Raw genomic sequence first — 13,312 nt, 5'->3', positions numbered from 1 at the left:
GATCATGACAGCAGGCCCTGTACATAAGACCTATACATCCTTAGTTAACTATCAAACGAGACTCTGCACACATACAAACTCTACATATGAGACTAGGAACTTGCATAAAGCAGGGTTCTCAATCACATGGAAAGAGCCAGTGTAATGTAATGGTTAGAGTATTGGACTATGACCTAGGAAACGAAACCGGACTTCAAATCCCCACTCAGCCATGAAGCTCCCTTGGGCCAGTCACTCACTCTCAGCCAAACCTACCTCAAGGGTTGTGGTGGGGATTAAGTGAGGAAAACAGTAGGATATAAATGCAATAAATCAATGCATTTGTATGTGTATAGGGTCTGTTATTTCAATCTATCAGATGTGTATAGATTTGGAACAGGTCCTGCTGCCATGATCCCTGTCCCCAGGGCTTGCACACACATGAGGCAGCCCGCTTCGGGTGGCATGATCCACAGGGGCAGCAGATTCGGCCTCCCATGAACACATTGCCCACTGCTGCCGCAGTGGCAACAGCAGCTGCGGCGCACTCCTTGGAGGTCAGATCTGCCACCTCCTCTGCAGCACCCCACCCATCACTGCCACATGCAAGTGCACAAGCACTACAGTGGCCTGCCCAGAGTGTCAGGACACCTACACCGCAACAAGGTGGTTTATGGGGGAGCGGGAGGCATGGTGCAGGTGCACTGAGGCTCTGCCCAGGACCACAGCATAAGTATGCCTTCTCATTCCTCACAGCAGAGGCCTTCTTGCATTTTTGTGATGGCCAGAGCCTCAGTGTGCTCCCTGTGGAGTCTCGAGTCTCCCCTCACCCACCTGGCAGGGTGGCAAGGTTCTGTAATGGCTTTCCTCAAGGAGATGCCCTTGCAGAGCCTGCCTTCCTGCCTAGTGGTGAGGCTTTGTCAGGGCGGGGGTCAGATCAAGGGTGGCAGTGGGGTGTCTTGCCCAAGGTGCCTAAACACCTCAGCTGCCCCTGCTTCTCCCTCTCCCCTTCCTATTCATTCACACACTGATTGTGCGAAAAGCACTATTGTTGGCTGCTAATAGCTTGCTCTGCTTGACTTCTGGTAGCTGGGTGTTCAATGAGTAATGACAGGAAAAGAGGGCTCATTATAATTACAGCACATTAAGTTAGTGGAAGTTTTCTTGGCAAGGCATTCTGAGTCCATGCTCTTCCAGAATTGACTGCTGAAGGGACTGTTTAAAATTTAAAACGTTCTCAATGGGTGCCTCTTGTGGAATACAGATTGGCCAACATTAGAAAATGGAAACTCCATCACAGATTTCTCCCCAACCAGACCATGATTATATCCATTTACATTTCCCCCCCAGAGCGTCACCTTCCTGCACATGGATCTCAGTATTAGCGTATTGCAGTCAACTTTTCTCACCCTAGTCCCCACCCAATTCCTTGCGTCTGAAAAGAAGAATGTGTGTAGAAACTGAAGGGGTGGGGAGGCATCACGAAAAATTTCTACGTTATTTGCAAGATGTGAAATTGTGTGTGTGGTAGATCCATTGCAATAGGTAGACACAACTAATTTACATCCATTGATGTCATTAGGAATATTCTGAGTATGACTTAGTAAGATGCAATCATATATATTTTAGTTCATAATGGTGGAGGAAGATTTTGCCTAATAAGACTAGAAGGGCCAAGTCAAAGACCCATTTATAATAATAACAAAGCACTCCTGGTGGAATCCACTTTTTGGAACATTTTCTAAGCTGCAGTAAATTAAGCATTTGGAGTAATGTCCCAAACCATGGTTTGATTTCACACACACACACAAAAAGAGTAAAAGAAAGTCACTGGAAAGGAAAGGGCTACAGATGGAAGATGGAGTTGATAATATAAGATGGGAGGGGGGAGGGAATATTGAGACACCAAAATCAATGATGAGTGGGAAAGCACAAAAGCATAGAAAGTTCGCAGAAGAATGGCCATTTCTGTTTTCTGAATCTCCATTCCTAGCTGGAGAAAAATCTATCTTGCACTTGCTTCTCCTCTTCCCCTAACAAAAATAGATGCCTGGGCAGGTGTCCTGTTTTTCTCCTTGAAAATCAGTTCATCTTATAAATGCATTTTAAAAAACAAACATATAAGCACTGTCTCAAACTGCAGAACTATTGTGAGCTTTTTTAGCATCTGAATCTGAAGGAGGTCATACTTTCAGTGGGACCTCTCCAATATTTTATGTACAAATTCATCTATCAGACTGTCATACTTAAAGCTTTTTGACAGTTCACTTTCTACTGATACCATTAAAAAAATCCTGAGAGTCATTTTCTTGGCTCATCAGACACCTCAGAGAGCTCTGTGGAAACTACGATAATGGGTCCACCCAGGGAAATGCACAGTACTACAGCCTTGTGCTGTCTTTTTCATTCAGAAATACACATTTTACAGTGGCAAATGAATATATAGCCTGTTTCATTTCAGCAAGGCATTGCAGCTTCTTCATCCGTTACTAATAGTCAATATCAAAATAGTCTTTTGGGGTCCATTGGCGTTTGTTAGGAAGAGCCAGCCTTAGCAATTTTGAATAGGCCTGAGAAACAACATTTTGCCAGTATGTGAGAAGTTTCCATTCCTGCAGCACCATTATGTACAAACCTGTCCAAAGGGTTTGTGGGAAGGAATTAGTGAGAACAATCTTTTGTCACACAACATTTTAAATTGCTTGTATATAATATGTATGCAGTCAAGGACAATCAGTAACCAAGTCCCTATAGTCTCATTGTGGGGGCAGAAGTTGTTGGAAGGACATTACGTATTTGCTCCAAGAAATCTGAAGATTTTAAAAAGCTTCTTGGGGGAATATTCAAGGTTCTAGTTTTGACATACAAATCTCTAACCTTGTGGCTTGGGCACTAGCCCTACATATATGAGACAGTATAATCTCCAATATATCACAGCTCAATCTTCAAGATCAATAATATCACTCTACTTTACCTGTGAGACCTTCCTATTCGGGCTGGCTTTTTAAAGGTCAAGATTAAGCCACTATGGGATGATTTTGCAATATAATAGCCAAAGACTTAGTGGAAATGTATTCAGTATTGTCCCTTTTCAGGATCTCTAAAAAGAAGGACCCTAAGAATCATAACTTTTTTTACAAAAAAGAGAGAATTTTCTAGCTTTCCTTGTTAGCACATGCTCTGTCAGTACATTTTCAGATTCTATCAAATTAAAAACAGAGAGTAATAGGGTTCCTTTTCCATTGGTCAAAGAGTGGGTTTCTCCTTCAGGTACAATATTATCAGGGACTCATTTTACACACATCAGATTTAGTCACCTTAGCCTGCTCTTTCTCAAGCTACTGAATTGCAAGTTAGAGGTCATATTCTATGTTGTGCTGCATGATTGCTACCATTTAAATTTCCGGAACCTATAAGCAAAAGGTTTTAAAAACAGCTTTGCAAGAATATTTGGCTTTAAGCAGGACTTGAAAGATGAGCAAGACAGAGAGAATGGGCCAAATGATCTTAAGTCAAAGAACCCTATCCAGTAATGTATAGCTGGGAGTGCTAAAGTTTCCTTTACTATATGAGCAATATTTTCAATCCGGTGTATTATCAGAAGTAAGAGATAAAAGCAAAGGTGGCAAAAAGCCTTAAAAGGTGAGGGCAGGAATCTTGAATTAGGGTAAAGACTGGTAAACAATGAAAAGGCTTGAACTGGCCAATGCAGGGAGCAAGATATGTGATCCTAGCAACCAAGATTTGAGCAGAGACTGACAAGGTGGCTGCTATAGCCTGCGAGAAAACAGCAAGAAAGAGCCAAGAGCCTGTTGATATTGATCATATTGGGGAAACAGAAGTAGCAGGCCCTTGCAGTGGAATGAATCTAGCAGGTGGAGATGTGTACAGTTAGGAGGAAGAACTCTGTAGTCTCACTGGACTACAGAGGAAATGATAGCTTTCTCTGGAGTCGTGATAGAATTGTAGAGTTGGAAGGGACCACAAGGTTCATCTAGTCCAGCTCTCTGCAATGCAGGAATCTTTCAAAGTGGGGCTTGAACCCACAGCCCTGAGATTGAGTCTCATGCTCTACCGACGAATCCAACCACAGTTGTTGTAGCAATATGAGTCTCTTAAAAATTGGGAAGGGAAATACAAAGTCAGAATCGGGGAACCTGTGGCCTTTCACATATGGTGGGACTGCAACTCCCACTAGGCCCTGTCAGCATGCCCAGTAGTCAAGGATGATGGGAGTTGTAGTCCAGCAAGATCTGGAGTGTCATGGGTTCCTCAGCCCTGCTTTCACTAGTCTTTGCAGTTCTGCTGCTTTTCTTTTGTTTGTTGCTCCTGTTTGCAGTTTCCCCTCTTACTCAAATTATTCCTGCAGTTTCTCAGACTTGGGGGGACGGGGGGAAGGCTTCCACTTCTGGAGATATTTTGCGACCAAAACAGCAAGGTAATTTTTAGTCTTCTGTCTTCCCTCGAGAGGAGAGGAATTTTCTTGCCATTTGTATTTTCATCTGGCATTCAATACTTACTGGAACCTGCAGAAAGCTTTTATTGCCTTATTTCATCTTACAGAGCCCTCTCTTATTCTCCATATAAAACATATTGATGCCATTTCCCATGAAGTGCACCCTAAATATATTTAACTAGGCATTAAATTTAGATTTAACAGGATAGTAACTGCCTCATAAGTAAATACTCTGAGATAAGGAAATGTTTAGCCAGATTTAGCAGTTGTGTGGCAGATGCTACTCGCATTGCATAATTGTTAATCTCCAACAAATATGTTTTCTTTACTCCACTGGTATTTAATTAACATATAATAACTCTTATTAACTGCAAATGAACAGCTCACATGATGCCATGGGAAGAGGTATGCAGTGCTATCGATGTAGTTGGCTGTTTCAGATTGCCTTCAACTTCTCACAGTAGCAAGCTTCACCCCGGCTTATGTGCTTCTTCACAATAGTGTCCTTGTCAAGGTCATCTTGGATAAGAGAGGAGAAAGCTTCATTATGAAATAGCATATCAAGGCAGAGGCATCATTATAGCGTGAGCTGTATTTATTGTAGGCCAACAGAATGCATATTACAAGGGTAGGTGTGGGGTTTTTTCATTTAAATTTTAATTGAATTGAAAAATTTAGAAGATCGTCTGAATTTTCAGTTTGGGAATTGCATTTGCAATGAACCAAATCAGTACAGAGGAATGGTCCAAGCATTTTGATGCAACTGATGACAGCAAATATACTTAACTGGAAATCTGTGACATGGTGTGCATGTGTATCAAATACCAATTTCTGTTGTGGGAGCAATTAAAAATAACTTCTAAAAAGATGCTGGTGTAAAATTCTTACTAATATATTTCATTTCAGCATTTTCATTACAAACTGCAGCTTGAAAAACAAAGATTCCCACACCCAAAATTTATCAGCTGATACAATGACACACAATGGGTGTGAATCATGAAGACAAACCACTATTTAGCTGAAAGGACTGAAAACACTTACAATAATTAATAATAATACCCATCTGTTCTGCTTGACAGCAAGTCTTGTGTAGCTCCAAAGCTTGCATACACTAGACCCAATAGTCCTTACTAGTTTAATAAATAATAAAAAGATTGTAAATAATAATAAATAATAAAATACATTAATTATAGCAAGGGACGCCACCATGCAGAAACTAGCTGAAGCTTGCTCAACCAACACAGATATACATTTGCCAGTTGATTATGTTGTTTTGAATGTATACTTGACTTTATTCGGTAATGTTTTATTCTGCATTGTTTTATTTGATGTTTTGATGTGGTTTGTAAACCACTTTGAGGTAATAATAATAATAATAATAATAATAATAATAATAATAATAATAATAATAATATACTAAACTGGGTACCATTTGCCTGGACTAATCTGGATATGAATGTGCATTACCCTCCAATACTATTTACTGTTGTGTGTGTGTGTGCTAGGATCAGGGGCACTTATGTCACTTATTTATATATTTTATAATCTGGAAGTAACATGGTAACAACTCTGCACATATATGTTACAGTTTGAGGTAACAATCTCCCATAGTTTGCAGTTTGCTTATATGAACTTGCCAGTTATTTAGATGGCATTGTGTTTTATGCAAACTCTGGCAAATGGCAACAACTAAGTGTTTCAATTCTGCAACAAAATGCTCATGACTCTATTCCATTGAAAAAGTAAAGCACATAACTTGTTGAATGCCTTCATCATCTGCAAGCAGGAGCAAGATGGCAACAGTTCAGAAGGAATCCGTAATTTGGACCTTTGTTGGCTTTAATTGGGAAAAAAATAAGCTCTCTTCCTATTAATCCTTTCCTCTGTCACATGCTCTTGTCCTGGTAGTAGCCAGATTACAGAATCTGGCAGCATCATTAAGATTGTCCCTGGGCATGGCTGTCTCATGTATGTGAGGAATGGGAAAAAGGGGAGGGTACCGACACTGATTGAGCCATCATCCCAGGCTAACTGCCCCCTACCCGCTTACTTAATTAATCTCCCATCATTGTGCAATGATGGCGATGGTGCACGAGCTGCTCTGTGAATGCTCTTTGGGTCAAGCTGGCGAAGCTGTTGCAAGGATCTGGGGCTCAGCTGCCGGTGCTGGCATTGGGGGAGGACAGACTGAGCATTCACACTGCAGGCAACTCAATGCCATCATTGTCTGCACTCCAATTAGACCCTCACAGGCCAGGGGCACAGAGGAGAGAGCGTGCAAGAGGAAAGGGCTGGTCTGAGGGTGCGGCTGTGACTGTTTCATCTGGGGAAGGAAAAGGAAAGAAGAATAAAAGAGCAATATCTGAAACTGAAATGCTAATTGCCCACAAGAATGTTCCCCTTTTCATCAAAAGGTCTAATGATTTAAGGACGCTCTGTCAAACTTCGGGTCATTACAAAAATTCTGCCCCCAGGTCCAACTGCCAACCTTTTGTTGTCTCTTTTCCTCACTCCTCAGTTCTTAGATTGTGGTGTGTGTGTGTGTGATCATTAATGTTAAGATATTGCAGTAAAAAGGGTATTCAAACATATGGATAGCACTGTGATTATATTTCAGGAAGATTTTCTGCTCTCCATTAATAGCAGTATATATAGATCAGCCTCAAGCTGAACACAGTAAAGAAAAAGGAATGGGGGGTGGAAGGCAAAGGGGAAGGAAGGAAAGGAAATCAGCCCAGCTTTAGATGCAATTGGAGGTTATAGTTTAGTAAAATGGAATGTTAGTGACAGGGTAATTTCAGCCCAGGTAGTGGCATTCTGGACTGCATAAATTCAGATTTGGGATCCCAGTTTGGGATCAGGGAGCTTTTTAAACTGGGGCGTGTGTTAAATATGTGCCTCTACCCCACCCTAGCCTTAAATGGTAGAAGCCAGAATTCTATCACCTCATGATCTCTGGTTTGGGATCAGGGAGTTTTTTAACAGTGGGAGATGGTGTTAAAAGATATGCCCATCCCACTTAGTCTGAAGTGATGCAGTTTAGAATACTTTGTTTATATTTATTTATAATAGTATTTATATGCCACCTTCTCATAAAATATCAGGGCAGTCATATCATCTCAGTCTATCACCTTGTTCTGAATAATGTGTAGAAACACTGAGGTATGACTCCCATGATGCACTGAATGAGAGGAGTGGGAAGGCTACTCTTGGAAGAATAGAATCATAGAACCTTATGGATTAAGGGCTAATTTCCCCTGACAAGAACCTTGTTTGGGCATTTATTCAGGTAGAAATGGATAAGTGGAAGTAGAAATGGATACTTAAATTGGGGGCTTACACCCTTTTGAATTATTCCTGACCTCCATATATTTTGAGTTCTTGTGTGCATGCAAACAAACTTTAAGTCCACATACCTGTGGTTCATAATATGCTTTTCTAGCTTGGGAGTCAAGCATTTTGGTGCCCAGGACTGCAAGACCTAGAAGTGGCAAACTTTCCCCAGCCTGCCCACCTTTCAATCACTTGAGGTCACTGTAATAGGACTTCAGGTGATTTAGGCCATGCACACACCATACATTTAAAACACATTAGTTGCCCCAGAATTGTAGGTCTGTGAAAAGAAAAGAGTTCCCAGGCTTATTTGGGGGGGGGGCAGTGTGCTTTCAATGTTTGGCATGCACACAGTCTTAAACTTAAAACCGCAGGTGCAAAGATTCTTCCTTTGCAGTCCCAGCTGAGCTCGATCTGCCAAGAAAGATATTTCATTCACCTCCCAGCTGAATTTGGTTCCAACACTTCTCCTGCTCTGCACATTGTGTCATATGAGGGGACAAGTAGGCATGGCTTGGGCCAAACAGCACCACAGGCTGAAAGGGGGGGCCTGGGGGGCCCAATTAGATACTTGGGCTGCAAGTCCCCCCCAACTGTTGTATGCATTCAATGATAAAAGGTAAAGGGACCCCTGACCATTAGGTCCAGTCGTGGCCGACTCTGGGGTTGTGGCGATCATCTCGCTATTGGCCGAGGGAGCCAGCGTACAGCTTCCGGGTCATGTGGCCAGCATGACTAAGCCGCTTCTGGTGAACCAGAGCAGTGTACGGAAACGCCGTTTACCTTCCCGCCAGAGCGGTACCTATTTATCTACTTGCACATTGACGTGCTTTCGAACTGCTAGGTTGGCAGGAGCAGGGACCGAGCAATGGGAGCTCACCCCGTCACGGGGATTCGAACCACCAACCTTCTGATCAGGAAGCCCTAGGCTCTGTGGTTTAACCCACAGCGCCACCAGCGTCCCCTCAAATGATAGGTGCACCCATATAGAATTCAGGACCAGCATGCATGCCCAACTTGTGCTCATGGACTTGTGCTCATCATTGTGCTCCCCCAAGCCCCGTCTCCCACTGAAAGCTGCTGCCCTTTGCCAAACCCACCAGAAGCTGAAGCTGCCAGGCTTGGCAAACTGCTGCAGTGCAAACCACAGTTTAATGGAGCAAAGCAGTTTGCCAGCTCCTGAATTCAGCGAGTGCCTCCTCACGTCAGAAAGAAGGCGGCAGGCTGAGGCAACAGAATACTGGACTGTCCCCCGCCGCGCCCGCGTGTAAGAAGTTCCCACGTCCTAGAGAAAGATGTTGAAGGACCCTCTCCGCGAAGTTCTGCTTTACTTCTGAAAGGGAGCTTTATTATGCAGGGGAGCGTTCAGAAACACCACAAGCGCCCAGAAACCTCCCCTCATTCCATGCAATGTGGTGGCGAGCAGAGGAGCAGCCCTGGCGGGGGCACGACAGCCAAGGAGTAATACGACCCTCAGGGGTGTGAAATACGACTCTTAAGGGGCCAACTTTCTCCCCCCCCCGCCTTGCTCTATTCCCCTCCAGCGCCCAGAGACCCCTCTTTCCCTCCATATCGCGCCTCATCTCTCCTCATCCAGCCGCAGCCTCCCCGTCTCCCCGCTTCTCTCCCCCTCGCCTTCTCTCCCCAGGCCCCTCGGTTCCCTCTCTTTCCCGAGCCTCCTGCCGCCCTGTGGTAGTCGCGGTGGTGGTGGAGTCGTCCAGGCCTCGGAGATGAAGCTGTTGTCGTGACAACCTCGAGGAGCACCGGGGCTTTGATCTGGGCGGGCTGGTGGGGCGGCGGAAGGGGGCCGCCGTGTGTGTGTGGAGTAGTTGAGGCGGGTTGGGGCTCGTGAGGCGGGAGGGCGCGCGTGTGGGCGCCACTGGCCCGAGAGCCAGGCTGCGGGAGAGGAGACCCCCTTTCCCCCTCCTCCGGCGCTGAGGCGCGCTTCGCCCTCCCTTCCCCTCGCTCTCTCTCCCTCCCTCCCTCCTTCGCTCCGCCTGGGAAAGTGGGTTAGGAAGGGAGCCGAGCGCTCAGAGACTGCTCAGCCGCTCGCCCGAGCAGGAGCATCCGCGCACCGGGGAGGAGAGAGGAGGAGGAGGCGGCAGGCAAAGTCCCAGCCCTTCGCCTTCGGGGGGCTCGCTTGCCCTTTCGAAGCTCTTTTGGACTGCTTGATTTGTTTGTTTTCGTCTCTCTCTCTCTCTCTCCGCCGGCCCCCTTTCCTCCGGTCTCGCTCCCCCCGCACCTCCTTTATTTCGTGAATCAATCCTCTCTCTCTCTCTCCCGCTTTCTTCATTTTGATCCCAGCCCGGGTTGCTTTTGGGGAAGTCTGGAGAGGGGAAAGAAGAAAGAAGAAAGACTTTCTGTTAAGAAACGCATCGAGGAAAGAGAGAGAGAGAGAAGCAGCGGCAAAAAGAAGAGGGAAAGGAGAACCAATTGGGGAAAAGCCAGAGCGAGATCTGCCCAGCTAAAAAGGCAGAGTTGCGCGTTTTTCGGTGGCTTCTCGGATTTTTCCTCTCGCTGGCTGCCCCCTCTTCCTCCTCCTGCTCCTGCTGCTCCTCGTCCCCTCTCCGGGGGTAAAGGCATCCTCCTCCGAGCACCCAGATAAATAAAGGCAGAAAGAGAGCGGGGGGAACTCCATCCTTTGCAACTCTCCAGCCATGGTAGGAAGGGCTCAGCCCGATCGGAGACAATTCCCGCTGGTCCTACTGAGATTGCTCTGCCTTCTCCCCACAGGGCTGCCGGTCCGCAGCGTGGATTATAACCGAGGCACCGACAACATCACGGTGAGGCAGGGGGACACAGCCATCCTCAGGTAGGGGCGATTGGCCAACTTTTGTTCTTCCTTTATCTTCGTGTCTCTCGTTCGACAGTCCTGAACTGTGTGGCGGGGTTGGGGGAGAAGGAGATGGGCTGGACTGGTGTGTGCCTATACGTCTGAATGTGACTGTGACTTGGAATATGTTGATGTGGAGTTGATTCTGATTCATCATGCACACGTACAGGGCAAATACCACTGACTCAAAACTATTTGCCTTTCAAATGCTATGTTAAATATGCACATAAAAAGGAACTATCCCGCTGTTACCAAAGTATTAAGTACCAGGAGGCAAATAGTATTAAATGTTTGAAAATCCTGCTGCATCAGCTAATAGGAGGCAGTTCTTGTATTCCTCGCCAACACCCATCTATTTTCTCTCTTGCTTTTATTTGGATAAGAATGAGTGAAGTGAGAGGTGTGCAACTTGCCCTTCAGTGAAAATGGGTATACAGTATTCACACCACTGTTTAAATGAAAAGAGCTGGGTCTGAGAGAACACACACACACACACTGTGTTGTTAAATGACCAGTCACCTGGGAAAGGAGTTATGAGAAATGTTTTTTTCTCCTTCCCAATCATTATGCACTTCTGAAATTCAAGCACTGGTTAAATGAATTCATTCCCACTTGTTTTGGGCTCATGTAAAAATGGGATGTGGGGGGTGACTTTGCCTCTATTGATGACAGAATTCACTTCTGGCTAATAATAGTTTGAACTGAATGTTTGAATTCAGATGGTATATGGTTCGTTGTTGGGTGACTCTTTTGAGCCACGGCTCTTCATGCCTGCTTGCTCTCTTGGTTTTCTTGCTTAGCCCTGAAGGAAAGGTGTGTTTCGTGTATACATGTGTGACTGGGGTGGCTGGTGGTGGGATACCACACCTGAAAGTGTGTTGGTTTGTGCTGCCTCCTTAAATTTGGGACTGCATAAATCCCTGTCCACATTAGATGTTGAATGAAAAGTCCCCACTATTAATTGAAATAAAATAATTTATAGTATTGTAATCTGCTCCATTTAAGGTAGTATAATTGCCCTACTGATGAAACTGCTCTGTGTGTGCGTGAGTATGTGCGTTCTGCATATTATAGCACTAAAACTATTGGATGTGATTTAGAATAAGAGTGCAATCTATGCAAAGAGCTGATAACGCACAACCCTCAAACACCCAGGGAGCAGTTCCTTGGCAAAGCTAATGACAACAGCAAAGTTTTTATTCTGTTCCCCTAGAATTGGTAGCTAGTAGACACAACCCTGAACTCTTGCCACATGAGCCCACGCTCATTCCCTTGCCCCTCTGTTCAATAATTGGAACTATATTCCTGAGTTCATATTAACTGGGGTCATCTCTTTTCCTTATGGATCTCACCACTTTGTTTTCTCTCTGAAGATTCCGGGTGCAGGAGGACTAGAGCATAGTATATTATCTTTATTCCTCATATTTCAAGCGCATGGTGATATTAGTGCAGGGAGAAGGGATTTCAGAATGCAAAGCCAACAGGAGTGTGTGTATTTTTCTCCTCTTAGCTCTCATGAGCTGAGAGTGTTCTTATCCCGGAATATCCTTTCAGCAGAATCCATTCCCCAGCTCTCCAGACTTGTTAACTTGCATGTAAGGTTTATCCACATGGAGTAATAGGATTTACCGAGTAATTCATCTGCCTTGCGTTCATGATGGAAAGCTTTAGCTGAACTACAAACACCTAACGGTGGTGCTCTCTCTGACTTGGGAGTCTTTTCTCTATCTTCATGCCCTGTCAGGATTCATGCCTCTGTTAGCCCCTTTCCAGGAGGGCTTTCCCCTACACTTAGTTCCCTTCCATTTTAAAATGCATGGTACAGTAATTCCTCTGGCTTGGCCTCCCCCTTTCCCACGTAGCACAAGAGGGAGTGTGCTCAGCTCCTCTGTGTACATATGGCAGCAGTGAAGTCATTAAGCTCACTTACCCAGTTAGGGGTCATTGGATTTCTATTTCCCACTTAACCTTGCAGCCCTGGAGTTTATCTAGAGATACTTGGTGCTCAAAATGCATTTACTGGGAAGATGTGTGTTAGCCTGCATGGATGTGACATGAAATGTGCATGTACCAATTTCATCCTTTTGTGTAAGTGGGGTAGGCTAGGAATGTGTTTGCATGCTTTTGTTCTATTAAGTATATTGGCATCCAGGACAGAGACGCACAATTCAGAAGAAGGTCATATTTCCATTGCACCAAGTCCTGTTGGGCTAGAGTACATAAACTTTGAAGACTGACAATTTTAATAAGATAACCAACTGAACTTTCCTGCTGTAGAAATCAGAGCTTCAGTGCAATGAAAACAAAAATGTCTGCATCCTTTGTAAATTTGCTACAGGCAAGGCTCCAGTTCAGGCTTTACCTATCATCATTGGGAGTTTTGTGCATGCTGCACATAAATGTGTTCACTTGAGGCAATTACTTCAAGGATGTGCTCTAGGAGCACTACAGTCCACAAATACTACTAGGAACTGTAGACTGCACAAATCTATTGCTTAACTGCAAAGCTAACAGAGATAACTCTAGTGCTGGTGTAGTTAGTACTCCTTACTCCTCCCAGTGTTTATTTGGGAAGAAATTAGTGTGCAGGACCAGGGATTGGGGTCACACCCTCTGGTCTTGCCCCACCCTCCTTGTACTTAAGGCTCCTGGTGGAATAGTGCCTATTTGTATAAAACCCATTCATGTGATTCATTCTCTGGATATGTGGA

At 44.7% G+C, this 13,312-nt stretch overlaps 1 protein-coding gene across 3 annotated transcripts in view; it reads left to right on the top strand.

Annotated features, from left to right (window-relative positions):
• The window catches only part of LSAMP (limbic system associated membrane protein), a 1,403,176-nt gene that overhangs the window by 943,993 nt on the left and 445,871 nt on the right, over positions 1–13,312 (top strand). The window contains exon 2 of one of the 3 annotated variants that reach the window (XM_081908544.1): positions 10,502–10,580. In XM_081908544.1, coding sequence (XP_081764670.1) covers positions 10,502–10,580 — 79 coding nt within the window. Of the gene's footprint in view, positions 1–9,797; positions 10,581–13,312 lie in introns of those variants that run through there. The other 2 variants (XM_081908543.1, XM_081908545.1) reach the window with 2 other exon arrangements.

Source organism: Podarcis melisellensis (assembly GCF_964234715.1).
Source record: "Podarcis melisellensis genome assembly, chromosome: 4".
Lineage (NCBI taxonomy): Eukaryota > Metazoa > Chordata > Lepidosauria > Squamata > Lacertidae > Podarcis > Podarcis melisellensis.
This window is presented reverse-complemented; position numbering and strand designations above follow the sequence as displayed.